At 41.9% G+C, this 22969-nt stretch overlaps 1 protein-coding gene and 1 non-coding gene across 2 annotated transcripts in view; both read right to left on the bottom strand.

Annotated features, from left to right (window-relative positions):
- Positions 1-1256: 1256 nt before the first annotated feature.
- LOC114116539 (small nucleolar RNA SNORA70) lies at positions 1257-1385 on the bottom strand. Its single transcript, XR_003590437.2, has one exon. It is a non-coding gene; the product is annotated as a small nucleolar RNA SNORA70 (small nucleolar RNA).
- A 7262-nt stretch (positions 1386-8647) lies between these two features.
- Positions 8648-22969, bottom strand: part of NKAIN3 (sodium/potassium transporting ATPase interacting 3) — a 534628-nt gene continuing 520306 nt past the window's right edge. Inside the window, exon 7 of the mRNA XM_042254246.2 lies at positions 8648-22954. Within this exon, the coding sequence (XP_042110180.1) occupies positions 22945-22954 (10 nt within the window). The 3' untranslated portion in view covers positions 8648-22944. The remainder of the gene's footprint in view (positions 22955-22969) is intronic.

The raw sequence follows: 22969 nt of genomic DNA, 5'->3' as shown, positions 1-22969 counted from the left end.
TAGGGCTGTGGAACGATGCCACTGAAGATAGTCTCTATTCTTCTATGGGATCTTAAAAGTTGAATATAATTTCCTTGGTTCCAAATGCTTGAATTTTATTAATTATTGGTGAAATTTTAATACAACAACTACTAATTACAATGAAAAAAAAACACCCCTGGACAAAACTATCTGTAATAAAAGATGGTCAGGCAGAGTTTGCTATGTGGTTATCATGTGTGCTTGAGTGCTAAGTTGCTTCAGTGGTGTCGGACTGTTTGCGACCCTATGGACTGTAGCCGTCAGGGATTCTCCAGGCAAAAATGCTGGAGTGCGTTGCCATGCCCTCCTCCAGGGGATCATCCCGACCCAGGGATCGAATGCACATCTCCTGCAATGGCAGGCAAGTTCTTTACAACTAGTGCCACCTGGGAAGCCCGTGGTTGTTATATTCCTTTCCTTTCCTTTCTGAGACACAGCTCAAATCTCTTCTCTGCTTTCCTTGCTGTTTGGTGAGGTCCTTGTGACTACGTTCTGGGCAGAGGAAAGTAGGCAGAAGTCCCAGGCACTGTTTCCAGGCCCGGCCCCCGGAGGTGAAAGGCTTCCAGGCTTTAAGTCACAGGAAAGCCAGAGCACAGAATGAGCCTGGGGCCTGAATTCTCCTTTAAGAGAGAAACCCAGGAAAGCCTAAGATTTGTAGCCTCCAACTTATCAACTAAACACCACCAACAACAAAATAGGGGGATGCTAGTTCTCTCCTTGGACTGATCTCTGCTGGCAGGTTACTGTAACATCCAGATACATATGTGCTTCCAGGTAAGAAGGCATGAAAATAGGATTCAAACTCACAGTAGAGCTTTCCCCAGCTTAATTTATTTATTAACAGGAAAGTAGAATTTATTGGTGGGCATGAGTAAGGAGGGGCCAGTACCAAGCTCTCACAAGTGCAGGGCCCGCCATCGGTCCAGAGGGCCAGGATTAGGGATTGACCCTGCAGTCGCTGGGATGAGCTGCTTTTCTGCTACCATGTTTTCAAATTCATCCGCATTCAGCTCCACTTCTTGGAGACTGAGATCTTCTGGTACCCGGGGAACTTAAACTTGGCCCTGCGAAGGGCCTCAGTCACACGCTCCTTGCTCTGCAGCTTGGTGTGGATGGACATTACAACTTGGCCAGTGTTGACCCTGGCCACTGCACCCTGGGGTTTCCCAAAGGCACATACTTGTCTGGAACATAGACTGGGGATAGCACGCCAGTCAGGAATGTCCGCTGGAAGGGGTCATCTCCAAGGTCTCTTAGGGCAACCTGTACAGGCAACAGGCTACCTAGACTACCAGGGAGGCTGCTTTTTGCAGCTATGCCCCAACTTTAAGTAAAAAATTTTACCCTGAGTTAGAAGAAGGGCTCAGATAATTCTGCATGAAACTTCTTGAGTGAAAGTCACTCAGTCATGTCCGACTTTTTGTGACCTCATGGTCTATAGGGTCTATGGGGTTCTCCAGGCCAGAACATTGGAGTGGGTAGCCTTTCTCTTCTCTAGGGGATCTTCACATCCATAGATCGAACTCAGATCTCCTGCACTGCAGGTGGATTCTTTACCAACTGAGGTATCAGGGAAGCCCCACAACTTCTTGAAATAAAAACCAAAATAGAAGTCTACTCTGCAAACTAGAAGGTACTTTTAAGAATAGTAAATTCTATCTCAGTGGCCCCCACTCTCAGACAATGAGGGTTAGAGCTGATATAAGCCATGGCCCTAAGAACTGCTTGTTGGCTTTCATCAAGGGCAAGGAAGAGGGAGAAGCGGGGTGTTGAAAGGGACAGAATGGTGAGGAAGGCTCATGTTCGTGGGAATTCACTAATATGTCAGGGCTTGTGTTGATTACTTTCCATGTATTTTCTCACTTAACAACCAAATGGGATTGGTGTCAGCCTCCTTTAACGGGTGTGGGATATGGACAGCATATTAAGAAACAGAGACATTACTTTGTCAACAAAGGTCCATCTAGTCAAGGCTATCGTTTTCCAGTGGTCATGTATGGATGTGAGAGTTGGACTGTGAAGAAAGCTGAGCACCGAAGAACTGATGCTTTTGAACAGTGGTGTTGGAGAAGACTCTTGAGAGTCCCTTGGACTGCAAGGAGATCCAACCAGTCCATTCTAAAGGAGATCAGTCCTGGGTGTTCATTGGAAGGGCTGATGTTCAAGCTGAAACTCCAATACTTTGGCCACCTGATGCGAAGAGCTGACTCATTGGAAATGACCCTGATGCTGGGAAAGATTGAAGGTGGGAGGAGAAGGGGACAGCAGAGGATGAGATGGTTGGATGGCATCACCGACTTGATGGACATGGGTTTGGGTGGACTCCGGGAGTTGGTGATGGACAAGGAGGCCTGGCGTGCTGTGGTTCATGGAGTCAGAGTCGGATATGACTGAGCGACTGAACTGAACTGAATAGCACCTCCTCATCAACTGCCCACTCCCCTGTCCTCTGAAGATGTTTGCATACAACCCTGCCTGCAAACTCAGGGAAACATTTTTTATCCAAGGACCCTTGTCCCTAAAGGAATTGTTCAATTAAGAGCTTCCAAAGCATTGCATTAACTGATGATATCCAGTCTTCTTTAATTTCTTGTCATCAGGACGACAAAGACAGAATCAGGCACCATTAATGCTGACACTTGAGTCTGTGTTTGTCTTCATCAGAGCCATTTAACATCATCATTCAAGGAGTCATCAGCTTTTGGGGAAAATACTTTTTGAAAACAAACTTAATGAGGTCATTTCTACATCATCTGGAATCAGAAATGTCTTTTATGATTGAATTTCCACTTCCAACTTATTGACTAATGTCAGGGATTATCATGTGTCTTGGTGAGATGAGCAAACACATACTTTGCTCTGTGTGGATGAAGGTGTATTCTCAGAGGATTAGAATGAAATTACATTTCTGTTTAAGTAAGAGCTATAGGACAGTGCTCCTGTTCTTTGCTAACCATTCTGGCTTTTGAAGATGCATGCTGTTCCTAGTATTTGCTGGTGTTACCCAAAGAGACAGTATTGGAGGTGGCTTGACTCATCCCTGGGACTCCATGCCATTCACTGACTTCACAGTGGGTATAGCTCCACTTGCGTGACTTACAAGGCTCTGAATCTGGTGACTCCTCCCTGTTCCACATCTCCCAGCCTTTTCTCACGTTTCTCTACCATACTCACTACACTCTAGCCATGGAGGGCTTGGTTAAGGTCCTTGCTGGCATCCACCTCCTTCCCAGCTCAGTCTTTGCAGTTGCAATTAAATCAGAGGTGTCACTTGGCCACTCTATCCAAGATACTCATTCCACGTCGGTTCACTCTCCACCACGTCAGCCTGTTTTGTGTTTTCATGGCACTTACCATAATGTGAATTCATTCTCAATGTGTTCATTGGTTTTCTCCAGGTTTACATACCATGTGATTGTTGGATTTGTCTTTGCTCATTAAGATGTGAACTCCTAGAGGACATCTAGAGACCAAGTCCCTGGAAATTTTCCTTTGTCATTAGGAAGTGATATAATTGCAAATGACTGTCAGTCAGCATTTCTTCACCTTCTCTTGTAAGAAGGATGACTTCCCAGACAAACACCGGTAAATGTTACTAAAGTCCCTTAGAGTTGGAGCAAAGATCTAGCTGACTCCCCAGAGTATAACTGTTCAAGACACAGAGAATCATAATGTGAACTCCTTGGATGGAGAAATCATGGCTGTTTGGCTCAAGGCCAATACCAGTGTCTGGCCCAGAGTCTGGCACATTATAAATGTTCAATATCTACTTGTTGAAAAGTTAAATAAAATTTCAGTAAGATCGTTCCTCTGGGTAAACTTGGAGGATCTCAGAGGATGGGAGAGGTTCCAGAAAATGGGCCATCCATGTGAGAATTTTCAAAAAAGTGAAAGAAAGTAGATTTCACAAATCTTAAAACTGATGAATTTAGTGAAAATCCCAAGGAAGACACTAAGATGTAACTTATAAAATCTTGTAAAAACCAATTGTGGTCTTTAATAACTAATACAAATTTAAGTCAGGTATATTATTTCTTTTTCATAAAATTAATATATTAGACTATGCTAGAGAGGAGATCAAGAAAATGATGAGTCTGGCTTTCAGAATGGTACTTTACCTAAAAGTAGTGCATCATCCCAGATCCTAAGGAGGCATTTGAAGCCCGCCTGGTGGGAATACCATGATAAATGTCAGTAATCACTGTCTAACTTGCCTTATTCAACAATTTGTAGCCTCTGGATAGAAAGACATTTGAGCATTTTGTAAGTCACATGAATTTGAGAAGAATAACCAATATAACTTGGTTTAAAAAAATTGGAATTTAAAAGTATATCAGTTCAGTTCAGTTCAGTCACTCAGTTGTGTCCAACTCTTTGTGACCCCATGAATTGCAGCACGCCAGGCCTCCCTGTCCATCACCATCTCCCGGAATTCACTCAAACTCACATCCATCGAGTCGGTGATGCCATCCAGCCATCTTATTCTCTGTCGTCCCCTCTTCCTCCTGCCCCTAATCCCTCCCAGAATCAGAGTCTTTTCCAATGAGTCAACTCTTCCCATGAGGTGACTAAAGTACTGGAGTTTCAGCTTTAGCATCTTTCCTTCCAAAGAACACCCAGGACTGATCTCCTTTAGAATGGACTGGTTGGATCTCCTTGCAGTCCAAGGGACTCTCAAGAGTCTTCTCCAACACCACAGTTCAAAAGCAACAATTCTTCGATGCTCAGCTTTCTTCACAGTCCAACTCTCACATCCATATACGACCACTGGAAAAACTGTAGCCTTGACTAGACGGAACTTTGTTAGCAAAATGATATCTCTGCTTTTCTATATGCTATCCAGGTTGGTCATAACTTGCCTTCCAAGAAGTAAGCATCTTTTAATTTCATGGCTGCAATCACCATCTGCCGTGATTTTGGAGCCCCCCAAAATAAAGTCTGACACTGTTTTCCCATCTATTTCCCATGAAGTGATGGGACCAGATGCCATGATCTTCATTTTCTGAATGTTGAGCTTTAAGCCAACTTTTTCACTCTCCTCTTTGACTTTCATCAAGAGGCTTTTTAGTTCCTCTTCACTTTCTGCCATAGGGTGGTGTCATCTGCATATCTGAGGTTATTGATATTTCTCCCAGCAATCTTGATTCCCGCTTGTGCTTCTTCCAGCCCAGTATTTCTCATGATGTACTCTGCATAGAGGTTAAATAAGCAGGGTGACAATATACAGCCTTGACGCACTCCTTTTTCTATTTGGAACCAGTCTGTTGTTCCATGTCCAGTTCCAAAAGTATATAGTCATATTCAAATGACTGGCTGAATCTAACAAAATTAAGTTTAATAAGAGTCAATGTAAGAACCTGAAATTGAGTCTAATAAACCTATTGGAGGGTTTAAACTACAGGCAGTTTGGGGCATTTTCACTTAGCTGTAGTAGCATATGTTGAGGGGGGACTTTAACCTTATAACTCCAGGTGATGGAAGAATTAATGAGAATAAACAGGGTCATATGATGGCCAGAAAGGCTAACACGATTCGTATGTATAAAGCACTGAGAAAGCTCACAGTGTAGTAGGTGTAGTTAGGGTTCAACATGTGATTGCGGAAGGAGGATCAAAGTCCTTAGAGTATAGAAAGCCTGAGTCTGCCAAGTAGATTTGGAATTTTCAACATAGTAAGTACTCCACAACTGTAAATTGAGTAGGTTTTAAATTGAGTAGGTTTTTAGGGAGATAACATTTGATTTGGGTCTTAAAGTTTGAGTAAAATACATCTAGCCTTCAAGGCAATATATGAGCATTCTACTTACAGTAAAGGGCTCCCAAATAATAGAAGTAAGAGAAGTCAGGGGAAACGTGTGGGCAAAAGCATCAAAGAGACATAGCAGGTGTGCAAAAGGAAATAGTAAGAGGTGGGTCAGGTAATGGAACATCTCACATACCGAGCCGAGGAGTTTGGATCTCAGTTTTCATATTTCAAGATTTTAAATAGAGTGATAAAACAATGCTCAGGTTTATTACTTAGAACTATATTGAAAGCAGAGTTTTTAGGGAAACATGGAAGTTCTAAGCTCCTTGTGGAGGCTGTCAAATTAAAAGACAACGAGGGCCGGAACCAAGGGCAGAGGCAGCGGGACTGGAGAGCTGGACTAAGAGATGATATTTGAGCTATTTTCACACATGTGAAAAAAAAAAACGGAGAAAAAATAAAATTCAGCATATGCTTAGAGTAGGGAAGGGATACATGCTCATCTGCTGCTTAAATTCACAGCTGTGGGATGTCCCTGGCGGTCCACTGGTTAAGACTTCACCTTCGAATGCAGGGGATGCAGGTTTGACCCCTGGTCGGAGAGCTAAGATCCCACAGGCCGTTTGAGCAGAACATCAAAACATAAAATAGAAGCAGTATTGTAACAAGTTTAATAAAGGTTTAAAAAGAATGGGCCACATCAAAGAGATCTTGAAAAAAGTTCATAGCCATGACTAGGTTATAAGAATATCTTACATGATTTCTGTGTGTCCAGCTAGGAGGCATAAGAATTTAAATGCCTATTTAAGGGAAAAGGCAATAAGATTAACAATTTCAATTTTTCTTCATTTTGCTTGTAAGCCTCCAGGTGCTCTGAGACTTGACTACATTCCTTTTTTCCTTTTTTTTTTTTTTGACAAATGGAAAATGGGAAAAACATTATTTTTTTAGGTTGTTGTATTTTCATCTCTAAGGGTAGAATCTGGATCATACCACTGAAACAAGCCCTTTCCCTACCTTTTAAAGAAACTTACTTTTAGAATTACAGAAATATTGCAAAAGTAGAGTTCTTATGCATCTCATTGCTTCTGTCTCTTTTTTCCTGCAGGTGAACTCAAATCATGAGTTGCTAGCCAGTCGGTTCAAGACAAATTCACTCACTGTTCTTGACAGAATCCCAGGGCACAGGCTTCAGGCCAGATGCTTAATACTCTCTTATACAATGTAAATAACAGTATTGTCTTAAATAATCTCTTTGAAGATTACTCCGATGTTAAAGAGATTTTACTCCCTGATTGAGATGGGGTGAAAGTATTTTTGGTAACCTGACCCAGAAACAGCACAGAAATCAACAGTGGGCAGGTCTCCGGGGAGGAAGGAGGGAGCAGGTGGGAGTTTAAGAAGAAGGGGCGCACTGAGGCCACCCTTCTCCAGGGAAGTTGAACTTAGAACAACCCCAGGGCCTCTGGTACCTTGAGATGCACTTAAAAAAATTATTTATTTACTTGGTTGTGTCAGGTTTTCGTTGTGGTGTGCCAGCTTAGTTGCTCCACGGCGCATGGGATGGGATCACAGTTCCCCAACCAGGGACTGAACCCATGTGCCCTGCATCACAGGGCAGATTCTTTACCGCTGGGGCCACCAGGGAGATCCCTGAGATGTACCGTTAAGCTTTCCCTTTTGTTGCTGACCAAAATCTTGGCTTTCTCTGCCCACTGAAGCCGAATAAAAAAATATGGAAAGAGAGTGTGGAGGTAATACAGAGGTGGCTTTAATTCTCAGCCAGTGGAGAGGGGAACACAGTAGATTCATGCCTGAAGAACTGTGCCCCTGCTCCATGAGGCGTCAAGGGGCTTATTATATAAGATGAGGGCTCACAGTCAGGAGTTGGTGGTGAGGAACAAAGATGTTAGGATCTTGCTCAAAAACAGTCACAGACTGGCGTCTGTAACCCAATAATTGATCCTGGCAGTTCCGGGGCTCTGCAGCCTTCATTCTGTTATGTAAAAAGAGGAACTACAAGGGGAAGAGGGTGTTGTAAGCGTAAGCAAAGGATATCAGGTGAGAAATGAAGCTCGTGCAGAGTTAGGGGGCAGAAAAGCAAACTTTGTTATAGACATGCCGAATTAGGAGCAGTTAAAGTAAAAACAAACTAGGAATGTTCAGTCCTGTTCACTGTTCTCTTTGTCTTCGTTCTCAGAAAAAGGAAAGAAAAAACTCATTCCTCTTTTCCCTACAATTTCTGGAATGTAATTCTCTGATTTATCATCAAACCTTAGTAAAATTTATTCATTACAAGGGCTTGTTTCAGTTTAGGAAATGAAAGAGAGCCTGAGTTCCTGCTTTGGAGAGAAGTTGCCTGGAGAGGACTGTGAGGACAAGAGAAGTTACCAGAAAGTTAGGGTCACTGGCAGAGTGGCCCAGAGCAGCTGTCTGCAAGGAGCCCCCCAGGTAGCACCTGTGTGGATGGGTAGAACATGTGAACCCTCCCAGTTCGGTTCAGTTCAGTTCAGTCGCTCAGTCATGTCCAACTCTTTGAGACCCCAAGAACCGCAGCACGCCAGGCCTCCCTGTCCATCACCAACTCCCGGAGTCCATCCAAACCCATGTCCATTGAGTTGATGATGCCATCCAACCATCTCATCCTCTGTCGTCCCCTTTTCCTCCTGCCCTCAATCTTTCCCAGCATCAGGGTCTTTTCCAATGAGTCAGCTCTTTGCATCAGGTAGCCAAAGTACTGGAGTTTCAGCCATGCTCAGAAATACGTGGGGGAGGGACTGCGTTTCTATAGTCAGGTAGCCTGAGATGTAACTTTCATTTGCGTATCAAAGAGAGGGCTAACTCCTTGAAATCTGAAGAATGAAGGAACATACAAGATACATGCCTTTCCTACTTTTATTATAATGAATACAGATTGGAATGGGGAAAAATCTTTTTAAAAACAGTAGTCCTCTTTTACTTCAATGTACATTTTTATTCATAATTGAAAACAATAGCCTATTATACTGCTAATTTATTGTAAGAGTCTCCAGAGTCAAAGGGTCCATAGAGACATAAAAAAATGTATGCAGTTTCTATTAAATAACACTTTCTGGTCACTTTAGAATATGAGTATAATATACAGGTATTATATGCACAAAAATGTAAAAAGGAATTGTGAAAACAAGTCTTGTTACTAGTTCGTATAAGAAAAAAGACATTCATTTTTCACAGGCTACCAACATCATATGGGATGATTCCTAACAGAATTTGACTTTTTCCATTGATTTACCTGGTAGCTCAGAGATCTGTAGAAAAGAAGTTAATATATAATGAAGTCACTACACAGTGTTAGGGGGCAGTAGAAATTCATACTGGTACAAAATATTATCCAAGATTTGTACATGAACTTGAAGTGTTGAGACTGAGATACACATTGGTTGGCAAGTAATCTAAGAATCGTTTAAGACTGAAAGTTTTTTTTTTAATGATGTTTTTAAAAAATCTGAAAGGTTAAAAACATGTAGAAATAGATAGGCCATGTCCTTCTGTCTTAACAGCAGATTCTTGCCTTTGAAATAGAGTGAAATGCTTTAAGTACTTCCCATATTTTCCATTAGATGGCAGAGTTGATGTTACCAATGTGAGGACAAACTAGAATTCTGTTAGTCACAGCGATAAAGAGACTTAGAGGTATTCTCACCATTTCAATACTGCTCTGCTGCTTTCAGTAAATAATAATATCGAGTTGGTTAGAAATAATACTAAAGAAACAATTGCACGTCGTGTCATCTCTGCAGCTATGCGTTCAGCCTTGCATTTTCTCCTTTACTGAGTCCCCTTACTTGCCTGCTCTGCATTTTATTTAAACAGTGACCTATCAAACTAGAACCCCTACGCTACCACCCTTGGATCATCAGAGATGAAGCACGAAAATCACTTCAGTGAGTAGCGACTGTGATTGCTTTTGATTGTGAGGAGCTTTGATGTGAATTCAGAGGCCCTTCAGACTGGCTTTGGTTTGTCTGCGGTGGGTGTCTGCAGTCCTGGCATTTGTGATTCAGGTCGTGAGTGGTAGGGGGCTCATTTGGTCCATTTTGCTCTTTTCATGCAGAGTCACGAGAGAAAAGATGGCAAAGGTTGGCCCAGATTGATGGGGCAGCCTCTGGGCTAGTGAAACCTCCGTATTATAGTGTGGACAGGTATCCTTTTTAGAGGCTGGACCCCAGGAAAGCAAGTTACCAGCTATCTGAAAGCTATTGGGATTTCTTCTGTAAACTTCTCAAGGCAAAGATGTTTTTGTTACTACCCCAGCTTCTTGTGCAAAGTAGATGCTGAGCCTTTGCTGAGTCATAGGGAGAAACAGTGAGGTTGTGAGCTGGGACCTGGAATCTGGAGGAAGCAAAGCCCCAGCCCCCCAACCTTGCAAGGGTCTGGCTTGTGCAGAGCTGTGAGGTTAGTACTCTTCTTCATACTCCTGACTCTGAGCTCCCTGTGAGCAAACCCTGTTATGATCATCCTTCATCTCTCTAGTGCCCACCCAGACCATCACACGCAGCAGGTGCTAAGAGGTGTGTTTTGAAAAGAAGCAGCAGCTGTAGCTAGACACCAGGGGATGCTGGTATGGCTTCAAGTAGGTCATCTAATCCTTTCTCTCTAGAGGAGCTGGTGTACCAAATGCTAGGGTGGTCCCTACCTGCAGAGAAACTTCAAGAGCACTTCAAGATACTCATCTTCTAGATATTGTCAGTTTTATACACCAAAGTGCATATCAGACTTTCCATGAATGAAGAAGTAACAACACATCCCAGTTTGCTATATGCTGCTGTTATTAGAAAGAAGAGCTCTGACAGGCCACGGATGCACCAGGAAGAAGTTGTTTTGGTGAACAGAGAAGGAGGGTAACCCCTTCCATGGAAAAAGCTTGCTACACTCATGCTTTCTGCAAAAGCTTCCCTCGTCTGCGAAACATCTCTAAGACTTTGCTATCCTTGCAACTGAAAATATCAGAGCATCCTAGTAGAAGAGATAATTTGGGAGCCACAAGATGGAGGAAAATTTATTGAAGGGGAGAATGCCAGAGAACTAATACCAAGAACCACAGTCTTGAAAATCTCTTCATTTTTTCCCCAGAGAGAGGATCTTATTAGAACATGGCTCCCATTCAGAATATTCAGGGGATATCTTTGATGTTACTGAGACTTTAACCTTCTGAATACCCAAGTGTTTTTATTTTAACCAGTTTGGATGGTGAGTTTTTTGAAATAAAATTTATGTACCCAATTATTTAAGAAGAACTTGTTCACCACAGGGCCAATGTATAAAGTTGGCAGGGCCACATTTTAAAGTGTTTCCATTCAAATTATAGACATTGAAAATCTGTGTGGTTATTTGAAAATTTTTCCAGTAGATGACAAAGTAAGTAAATAAAAATCACTACTATGATTTTAGGACAAATGAAAGGACAGTATCTTGACTAAGGGGTTCCTAAATGACAATAAATGTTTTTATTGATAATCTGGATTTATCACTGTACGAACAAAATGTTATTCCTTGAAGCAATACAATGTTACCCACAAACTCTACTAAGTGTATTCACTCTTACCTTAAATGTCTCCAGACAACTGTGCTGTAGAATTTTTAAAATTAGTTCTCTATCTCTGTTCTTTTAGTTTGGGAGAATATGTAAAATTATTGTATTTCTGCATATTGTATACAGTGCTGCTGCTACTGTTGCTGCTGCTAAGTCGCTTCAGTCGTGTCTGACTCTGTGCGACCCCATGGACGGCAGCCCACCAGGCTCCCCCGTCCCTGGGATTCTCCAGGCAAGAACACTGGAGTGGTTTGCCATTTCCTTCTCCAATGCATGAAAGTGAAAAGTGAGAGGGAAGTCACTCAGTTGTGTCCGACTCTTTGCGACCCCATGGACTGCAGCCCACCAGGCTCCTCCGTCCATGGGATTTTCCAGGCAAGAATACTAGAGTGGGGTGCCATTGCCTTCTCCAATTGTATACAATACCTATGTTTAATTTTCTATTTTTACTTGAAAAATACATGAAATGTCATGACATGAAAATGTCATTAAAATAATTAGAATTGTGAGTAAATTGAGTCAATAGTATTTAAAAAGAGGGTTGAAGAGCTTTTCTATGGGAAAAACTCAGGAGTTTCAGAGCGTGGGTTTTGTAACGTTTATTGGGGTAGTCAAAGACTGTTTCTGCTTGTTCCTTGGTTCTCAGTTCTGCTGCGGGCAGAGGTTGCCAGGTAGCAGAGTTCTTGTCTCATATAAAGGAGTCTCAGAAAAATCTGAAAGGAAAGCACAACTGAGAAGACAATGTTTTCTTGCCTTTCTACCTATAATGGCAAAAATTCCTTAGTGTTTTCAGACTGGGGTGGTCTCAGCAGCAGTTCTCACCTATACATTTCTATCAGGAGATGAGCAATAACTTTTTTATTCTGAAAGAGAATAAAATGTATTTTTGCTTTAGAAAATTAGTACTTTTCACTTCAAATATTCCCCTAAGGACTTAGAAGTATTTTGAAGTGCTAATGCCCAAATTCCCTTTGAGTTATACAGGAGGAAATTGGAGTATCTATGTCTTTATGAGAACACAAGAATGTAACCTTATTACAGTTGTCATGGATGCTAAGAATATCCTGTGCTACCCTAAGCATCCATCATATGGTGTCTTAGATTTGCAGGGGAACTTTAATGAAGGCTCTCCACTTTCCTAAGAGGTTTTAATTATCTTGTGGCCCCATATTTATAAATATGGAAATGTGAAGATCAGGCAGAATTTATTTTATTAAAGGAGAGTCAACAGCCATGGGCCCTGAAGCGAAAGAGGAAAGAATAAAACAGGATCGGAAGACCCCCTTCTCGACCCTCCCCTGAAACTTCCTTCTTGACAAAGATTGATGGGACCCATGTGACTCAGGCTCAGAGACTTCAGAGCCAAATTCTTGTAAGCCTGACAGCACAAAAAGAACTTTCCAGAGGGCAAAGTGATTTCAATTTCTGGGTGAACTTTGGATATTTGAGTAATCAATGGCTCTTCTTTGTGATGTTAAAAAAACCCCAAAGATCAATCTTTTTTTCCCCTTAATTCACCACATTAAACAAGTGGTTTAAAAATAATAAATAAAGTAGAATTAATGAGTTTTGCTTGCCCTATAAAAACAAGCATGGCATATGACTTGCCCCAGATTCCAATGTCTAAAGTTATTTAACCTGGTGCTCTATATATTATATTTTGCTTTAAAATATTTAGCACAGGAAAGAAATTTTCTTACTTAGAGTGATGACAAAAATGAAAAGCCATAGAAGGACCTAAATAAATATTTCTAGGTATTGGTTGAATACGTGGGTTAAATGTGACAGATTAGAATAATAAATACCCTGGACAATGCAAAGAAAAGTCTGCTCAACACAAGGCAAGTTATGACGAGGGAAGCAGAAGCTGATTACCATTCACATGTAGAATATTCTATGTGTACCATCATGATCTGAGTGCTGTGCTGTACTGACTTCAAAGACAAGACTCTTAGTTTCATTTTACATAGGAGACCCAAGAAAGCTATTCTGTTCAGAGTACATTCAATGACTGCTAGTTTAGGTTTAAAAGAGAGTTAAGAGACCAGAAGAACAATTCCACCCACCCCCCCCCTCCTTTTTTTTTTTTATTTTTAAAAAAAGAGGTTTTAAAGAAAGGAAAACATGAGGCAGTTAAAAAGTGACCTGAAACAATTATTTACAAAACCACTTCCTCAGGAATGAAAGTCTTGAGAAGAGCCTGCTATCTGGCACTGTAGTTGAAAGGAAACTCTCTGTTGGTTGACAAAAAGAGCAGGAGAAGGCTCGACTGGGGCAGATAGAATCATATTTCTTTAGAATAAAGAAAGAAGGGGGGCAGGACAGAGCAGTTCTGTCTTTTGGGAAGTGAAGAGCAGCTATCTGAGGTCTGAGATGCTTTTTGGTCCTGTGAAGACAAAGTGACAGGAGGCAAGGCCACTGGTTGGGACTTGCTGATGCTCAGATACAGGCAGAGGAAAGGTGGAGTGGGAGGAGCCATCAGCCGGAGCCCAGATGAAAAAAATCATAAGATTTCCGTCAACAGCCAAGGGGTGGTTCAGTCCAGGCACGTGATAGCCAATGACCACCCAGTGGAGGCTGGACCGACAGCTTGTCTAGCAGACTGGGTAGGAGGAGGGGCAAGCCTCTGCAGATACCAGCCTCCATCTGTCTCCTCATCCCTGAACTGAGCAAACCAATGGCTGAGGTCCTTTCAAGGCAACAGCCTGATCTCGCAGAGAAAAGAATATATTGTCTCAGGCATCTTTCTTCTTTTAGCTCTCAATCCCTAAAACAATTTTATATTGTTTATCCTTCAGGAACATGGGCCACATGGTACATTATTTAAAAAAGGATGTGCTCAGTGAAGTTGGTGTGTATATGCATGTGTTCAGCATGGAAAAGTGAACCAATCTTATCTTGGTGATCAGTGTCAGCAGCCAGACTTGCAGGTACAAGGTATGAGGGCCTATAACTAACACTTTGCAGCAACAGAAATCATTTTGAGGAATATTGTTTAATGAGTGGTGCCTGGAAAGTTTCTCTCTGTTTCTCTGTCATTCATACACACACACACACACACACACACACACACACACACTGACTCAGAGAGTCTTGGAGGAACACATGATAAAATCTAATTATAAAAACAGTTTATGATTTTCCTTAACTGTATGTATCCTTAGAGAAACAGACTACCAGGTAGTTTAAAATACACCCTTTGTCTCCACGGGTCTCCACATCTGCCCGTCTGGAGTGTCGGTGCAGGGAGGGGGCTGACTGTTTTTATTGTTTGTGTCACCTTATTTAAGGGTCTTGAGCTTGGAGGATTTTGGTTTCTGTGGGGGCTCCTGGAATGAGTTTCTCATGGATACAGAAGGATGACTGTACCCATTCGTCTCTAGCCAATATTATGTTCTTAGAGGTTGAAAGGAAACACAAGCCCAACTTTTACTGAGAGAAAATAACAGAAAAGGAAGGGTCATATATTTTTCACTTGAATGTCCTTCCCCATCTCCCTAATCACCAATGTCCATTACATACTTGGTGAATTGAATGAAAAGAAAATAATGGCACACCCAATCAAATCAGAAGAAAAGGTGCTGCCACAATAAGAGCTGAAGAGTTATGATCATAGAAGAATTAATGTATGTTTGAAGCAGAACAATGAGAACCAAGCAATACATTAGATTGCAATTTAATTTCCAGAGAAGGAAAGTTAAAATATATTCTGCAGAATTATGGGAAACATAGAAGGATCTTATGTCATAGGTTTATTATTTTATTTCTAAGAAGAAAGGCAGAAAGATGAGGTAGAAATTCTTATTTCACAGAGTTGATAATTCCTCACAGTATTGAAGAATATATGTATTTTTTAAATAACGCATTGTAATCAAAGTAAATGAAAATATTCTTCCAAAAAACCATGCCCACTAGTCTGAACTGTGTGGCAGAGACTGCTAAACATTCTTCAGCATACATTTCCCTTTGTTACTAAGAACTTGAACCCCTAAATTTTAGATGAGCACAAGGCCACCACTGATAAAGACTACAATTTCTTGCTTTCCTTGCAGCTGAACTTGGGATGAACCAAGTAGTGTGTGCAACATGTGAGACACATCCTTAAGTGAAAGAAGCACCACTCTCTGTCCCCTTTTTAGCTGGAATACAAAAACAATGGCTGGAACTTTGGCAGCCATATAGAATCATGTTATGATCTTGAGAAAGTCAGGAGACATACCGAAGCAATGAGAGAGAAGGAGCCTGGGTCCCTGTCTCTAGGGAACCCCAGTCCAGGTCTTTGCTGACTATCTCCAGGATTTTGAAGTATGAAGAGATATAGACCTGGATCTTATTGAAGTCACTGCCGTTTTTCTTTTCTGTCATTTTTAGGTAACACTGCTGCTGCTGCTCTTTAGTTGCTCAGTCGTGTCCGACTCTTTGTGACCTCATGGACCATAGGCCGCCAGGCTCCTCTGTCCATGGGATTCTCCAGGCAAGAATACTGGAGTGGGTAGCTATTCCCTTCTCCAGGGGATCTTCCTCACCCACGGATCAAACCCAGGTTTCCTGCATTGCACGCAGATTCTTTGCCATAGAGCCACCTGGGAAGCCTTGTTGCTGCTGCTGCTAAGTCGCTTCAGTCGTGTCCAACTCTGTGCGACCCCAGAGACGGCAGCCCACCAGGCTCCCCTGTCCCTGGGATTCTCCAGGCAAGAACACTGGAGTGGGTTGCCATTTCCTTCTCCACTGGGAAGCCCTAGGTAACCCTAATCCTAACAAATATAGACTGACAAGGTTGACTGCGAAAGCAATTCTATGAGAATAACTAGATAATTGGTTTCTTCAAACTGTTTTAAAAATAACTTAATTCTAGAGAGCAAAGGAAAAGTGTGTGTTAAATGGAAAATGGTCCAAGTTTTCAGTCACTCAAAGAAACAAGAACAATAACCGCAAGTTAAGGACTGATATGTCCAAATCCAAATTAGGTAGAATTTCAGATTTGAATTCTTCCCTCCTTCTTCCTCCCTCCTCTCTTCTCTTTCTTTTCTTCTTTACCCCTTCCTTTCTTTTCTTCTTATTTCTCCTTCTTCTTTTGACTTAATTTAGTTTTCAGTTCCAGGCCAAAACATATTTGGAATTCTTTGAATATTTCAGTATCTCATGTATTTCTTGCTCTTTACATGCTTGCAACTCCATGAAAGATGATTTATGTATCACTTGGCACCAAACTTCTCTACAAATATCCATATTTAAGAAGATTTACCTACCTTCGAGTAATGGAGTTTTTTCTTCCACTTCAGTTCAGTTCCGTTGCTCAGTTGTGTCTTACTCTTTGCGACCCCATGAATCGCAGCACGCCAGGCCTCCCTGTCCATCACCAACTCGGGAGTTCACCCAAACTCATGTCCATTGAGTCGGTGATGCCATCCAGCCACCTCATCCTCTGTCGTCCCTTCTCCTCCTGCCCCCAATCCCTCCCAGCATCAGAGTCTTTTCCGATGAGTCAACTCTTCGCATCAGGTGACCAAAGTATTGGAGTTTCAGCTTTAGCATCAGTCCTTCCAATGAACACCCAGGACTGATCTCCTTTAGAATGGACTGGTTGGATCTCCTTGCAGTCCAAGGGACTCTCAAGAGTCTTCTCCAACACCACACTTCAAAAGCATCAATTCTTCGGCATTCAGCCTTCTTCACAGTCCAACTTTCACATCCATACATGACCACTGGAAAAACCATAGCCTTGACTAGATGGACCTTTGTTGGCAAAGTAATGTCTCTGCTTTTGAATATGCTATATAGGTTGGTCATAACTTGCCTTCCAAGAAGTAAGCGTCTTTTAATTTCATGGCTGCAGTCACCATCTGCAGTGATTTTGGAGCCCCCCCCCCAAAAAAAAAAAATCTGACACTGTCTCTGCTGTTTCCCCATCTATTTGCCATGAAGTGACAGGACCAGATGCCATGATCTTCGTTTTCTGCATGTTGAGCTTTAAGCCAACTTTTTCACTCTCCTCTTTTACTTTCATCAAGAGGCTTTTTTAGTTCCTCTTCACTTTCTGCCATAAGGGTGGTGTCATCTACATATCTGAGGTTATTATTTCTCCCGGTAATCTTGATTCCAGCTTGTGCTTCTTCCAGCCCAGCGTTTCTCATGATGTACTCTGCATAGAAGTTAAATAAGCAGGGTGACAATATACAGCCTTGACGTACTCCTTTTCCTATTTGGAACCAGTCTGTTGTTCCATGTCCAGTTCTAACTGTTGCTTCCTGACCAGCATATAGGTTTCTCAAGAGGCAGGTCAGGTGGTCTGGTATTCCCATCTCTCTCAGAATTTTCCACAGTTTATTGTGATCCACACAGTCAAAGGCTTTGGCATAGTCAATAAAGCAGAAATAGATGTTTTTCTGGAACTCTCTTGCTTTTTCAATGATCCAGCGGATGTTGGCAATTTGATCTCTGGTTCCTCTGCCTTTTCTAAATCCAGCTTGAACATCTGGAAGTTCACGACTCACCTTTTTCCGCTTAGCTTGTAATAAAGAAATTAAGGTTTTTCAGGATGAAAAGAGAAATGCTGCCCACAAATTGTGGATTTTTTGAGAATGGTTTTTTGAAGAATTCTTTACTTATAAACACATTCGTCTAATATTTCAGATACATTCACTCCCTTTAAGCATTACACACTATGCAGTTATGTGAGCAGTGATTCCCTTTATCAGTTCTACTTTGGGACATAATATCCTTAAGTTACAGGCTTATTTATTTATCATGAATATTAGAACAGAAAACATAGGTAGACCTTCAGTCCAGTAAAGGTTACAGATGACTCTTAAACAGGAAGGAAATAAGAAAAAGACATTCTAAGTTTTAAAAGATCAATTACTGATATTATTTCCTACTTAATTCAGTTATCCATTGGAAGAGCTACTAACTTGGGCTAAAAGGTCGAGTCAGAACATTTGAATTCTAATCAACTGCAGAAGTTCTCCTATTTACATACTATGTAACTCTGAAACGATAAGCGAGTATTTTCTTTGAGAAATACTTAGCCAGAATGTTTACTCCATACTGAATCCACATTTGGGGAAACTATACATTTTAAAATTAGGTGTGAAGTGAAGATCTGTTTATTCTTGGCAGGATTCCTTTCTAATTTGCAAAGATTGAAATGAGCAGTTTTGGTTTTTACTTCCTCCTCAGTTTAGCAGAGTCACGATGGTTCTCTCCAGCTTTGCAATGTATATTTCAGCTGGTGTTGATGAAGACAAATTCCTCTCAATCATGCATGGTCCATCCATAAGTGAGACAGATGGTAGTCTTGCCATAATCTGCTAGATTCAGCCTCTTAAAACTGGCTGCCTCCCTTACCTCGGTCTACAGGAAATGTGTGCTGTGTGCTAAGATACTTCAGTCGTGTCCGACTCTGTGTGACCCCATGGACTGTCACCTCCCAGGCTCCTCTGTCCATGGGATTTTCCAGGCAAGAATACTGGAGTGGATCGCCATGGCCTCCTCCAGGGGATCCTCCCCACCCAGGGATCAAACTCGTGTCTTTTATGTCTCCGCCACTGGCAGGTAGGCACCATTAGTGCCACTATACCACTATAGGAAATAGTAGGGCTTATACATGAAAAAAGAAGGAAGTCAGTGTTTTCCTAGGCAAGATGTCAAGTTATCTTCAAAACAGGTAAGCCAACAGCCTCTCAGCTTGGAGTGATGGACACAAGTTTTTGTTTCAGGGACACATACCCTGACATTGTACAGCAGGTAGCAGGCTAAGACAGTTGTGAATGTACTATCTTAGAGCTTTTCCTAAGAGAAATTTCTCCCTTTTTTAAAAAAAAATAATACCGTCAATTTATTCCAGCCTTCCCAGGTGCTTCTCTATCCTTGGACAAAGGCAGAGAAGAAAACAGAAGTCTTTAAGGTAACATTTCAGTGCAACTGAGAAGAAACCAGATTCTCTAAGAACAGTAGAAAATAAAGAACACTGAATCATTATCTGCACTGTGACCTTTGGAAACTGACCCGAAGGAAACTGACATCGAACTCACATTCGATGAACGTGAGCAGCAGAGGAATAGCCCTTTCTGCCTCTTTCTGCTCCAACTCCAGGCAGATAAAGGGAAATCAAAGAAATCTGTTTGAGGCTGTTCCACACCCCATATGTATTCTGTCTCTTGGGAATTTTCTAATTCAGCCCCTCCTCTGCTGTAAGTCCCCTGCTTCACTTCTGCTACCTTGAAAGTAAGTTAGAAAGCATCTTAACTGCACAACGACAGCAGAAGACACTTATAAAAGGAAAAGTCATTGATGCAAGATGGAAGATGCAGTCTGGGGTAGGGGTGGACAAAGCTCACAAGACGCAATGCCAGGATGGTTCAAAGAGGGAAAAATAAAGTGGTTTTAATTTTCCCCATCTCCATTCTAATCAGCGCTCATGACAGTGAGAACTAAGGGGCTCATGGGCACTGGGTGTCCCATCTCCAGCTTTACTGGGGCCATTTCTGAGAAGAGAGCTTGAACCTGGAGCTGGATCATCTTCTAGGACGAGGAAATTCTATCCAATGGACCTGGGCTAAAAATACATGTTCATTTTCCCTGACTTTGACCAGACACACTTGCACACAGAGAAGTCAAGATGAGGCAGGAACGTACATAACAGTGAACGTGTCTTTGTCGAAAGTTCTGCCGTGTGATGCATGGTGCAGCGTGGATTCCCTAAAACAGGAAGCTGCAAAAGCTGGAAATGCTCACTTCTAAAAAGCAGGAAGGGGCTTCCCCGGTGGCTCAGTGGTAAAGAATCCTCCTGCCAATGCAGGAGACAGAGGCTCCATCCCTGGGTTAGGGAGATCCCCTGGAGAAGGAAATGGCAACCCACTCCAGTATTCTTGCCTGGAAAATTCCATGGACAGAGGAGTCTAGTCCAGGTCTAGAGTCCAGGGATCGCAAAGAGTCAGACATGACTGAGCGACTAAACAACAAAGAAGCAGCAAGCTTGACAGTTTTGTGTCGGAATTACCCAGATCAAGGAGTGGCTGCTGAGTGTTACTGCACAGGCCTGTACATCTTTTCATCCATTGGTCTTTAGTAAGCATAACTTCTGAAGACTGGTGGGACTAGGAGAGGTACGGAGGAGCTCCAGGGGAGGGAGAGCAGACAGGAGACCTATCTGGCTTGCTTCTGATGAGTGGCAACATTTCTGGAACTTTAGAATTATCATTATGAATTGACGGCATTGGGGTTTGAAACAGTGATAACTTCAATGAAGAGAGATTAAAAGCTAAAAACACACAGACTATATCAAGTAGTTCCATACATTGAGTATCCATAGAAAGATGACTAATGTAAGGATTTCTTCCTCAAATCTGCAGTTAGACAAGATCTAGGACTCTGCAGTGCTTCGTAGAAGCGTGTTCAAATTTATATGAAGGCAACGCAAGTTAGTGTGGTAATATTTTGTGAAGGGTTCACTGTGTTTTGTTTGTGTGTGTGTGTGTATGTGTGGAGGGGATGATGAAATGACAGTTTAAAATATTTAAATGTTAATTTTATTCTTCTGTCTTCCTGATTTTCTACATTTTTTAACATATTCTATTAGCTTACTCCCTAGTAATACTATGTATTCATCTTGGATTTGAAGGTAAAAATTACTTATAAATTAGAAAATGCACTGTTGAATGAATATTATTTCTAATCTCTTAAATATGGGCAAGTTTTTCAAGCTATTTTTTAGGAAACTTGGAAGAGTTTGGAGTTTGCATGGGGGTTGCACAGTACTTGAATGGGTAGCAAGAGCTCCAGACAGGATCCAACTTGCTCTGACATGACAGTGAGAACTGCCTCTTTTAATTGTGGTACATTTCCAACTAATCCTTACCTTACCCTTGGGAGGGAGGGATTGTTGTTATACTTAGAGATGAGGAATTCTCTAGGGTTGAGATGTCAACACTCTCCAAGACCACAAGGGTGGGCTGGGGACCCAAGCCCCTCCCTGTCTTTGTCCTCCAGGTTCTCCTTCCTTGGGCCACAAAACATGCCCTCTGGGCACAGCAGGACTCTGGATACATCAGCAAATCCCCGAGGATTTACCTCCCTCAACTGTACAAGGAGGTGACTTGGACTGGTCTTTCTCCCGACTCCCGGCTACTTCCTGTTCATTTTTAATTTGGGCTCATTCAGTGGAATGAAAAGTGATGGGATTCAGCTGACTGATGGGAGACACAGTCCAGAGGAGGCTGTGAGTATAGGAGGCCTCCAGAAAGCCCACACTGTCATGAACCAGGGCGGACCTTATTGCATAAATTCTCAGTCTTAAGGCGATCTCATAAGATATATGGACTTGGAAGAAGAAGTAGGAAATGAAAGCCTCTATAGAAATACAAAAAAGTAGACACCATTTAAGACAGGTTGTAGACCGACTCAGAGGTTCATGGGCCGGGTTAACAACTTCTGGGTTAAATAGCGCATGTACCCAATTTCATGGCCTCTAGGAGGACCAATTCTGGTTGTTACACAAAGTGAGCAAAGCTTATTTTGATGTGGGAAATAGTAATTGAAAGATAAGAATGGAAAAAAAAATGTGATGAGTTTTCAAGACAGTCTTTTTCTTCCATGGGAAATTATGTTTCCCATATTACTTTCTTGGTTATTGGAATAGGTTAGAAGAAAGAAAAGTTGATGAAGAACCAATAGAAGTATCTATACTTCTTTAGAAGTATATAGAGAACTCCATGCCATTTTGATACTTTTTTGGAATATATTAAGAGCAACACTTCTGATTGCAGATTTATGGTTGTGATTTCTGTCCCATGAACCTCTAAGCTGTATATTTAGGTCTGGGTGCCAATGGCAGGTCTGGGATAAAGGGTAGAAAATCTGAACCTCAGAGATACCCAGATTCCCTCCAAAGGGCAAAGATGTACTACTAGTCATTTCACTCTTTCTTATACCCATGATATATAATTTTTCAGAACACAGGAAGAACAAGACGTCATTCACCATCTGAACATTTAGATTACCATACTATTATTCTGGGTTTTGGAAAGTTGAGAACAAAGGAGGACTCCCTGTTTTGTCTGGTGGTGGTGAACAATTGATGCATACTCAGTCTGAAAGCCTGATCCACTCTCTGTACCCATTTATCAGCTGTCATGCCATCTAACTTGCTGCTGAGAAACCCCAGGTGACGTGTACCATGTGAACTCTTTCAGGTCTGGGGTCACCGCAGGCAGCAATGGGGACCTGACACCTCAGCTATACAAACCCACATTTCTCTTCGAATTGACTGCGGAAGGTTTTCACAGAATGTTTTTTCTCATGTCGCATGCCTCACATTAAATATTGTTAAAAAATTAAAAGCCGATTTTGGGGGTACAATTTACAAGTCTTCATATAAGAAGGAAACGACTAAAAAAATACCCACCCAAGCACCTACAACTCATCTAGCGAACAAGGCTAATAATACGTAGGCTGTGCCCGGAGAATTCCGTGACTCGTGGAAAAGCCGGGAGGTGCGGTCCACCCTCTGGAAGTAAGTGAGACGTGTTGATGCAGAGAGTGCTGTCAGTGGTGCTTTGCTTCCTAAGTCAAATTCGGCAGCTGCGTTTCAGAGTCAGTGTCGTTACTTATTTCGACCTAAAACAGAAAATA

This window comes from Ovis aries, chromosome 9 (assembly GCF_016772045.2).
Source record: "Ovis aries strain OAR_USU_Benz2616 breed Rambouillet chromosome 9, ARS-UI_Ramb_v3.0, whole genome shotgun sequence".
Taxonomy (NCBI): Eukaryota; Metazoa; Chordata; class Mammalia; order Artiodactyla; family Bovidae; genus Ovis; species Ovis aries.
This window is presented reverse-complemented; position numbering and strand designations above follow the sequence as displayed.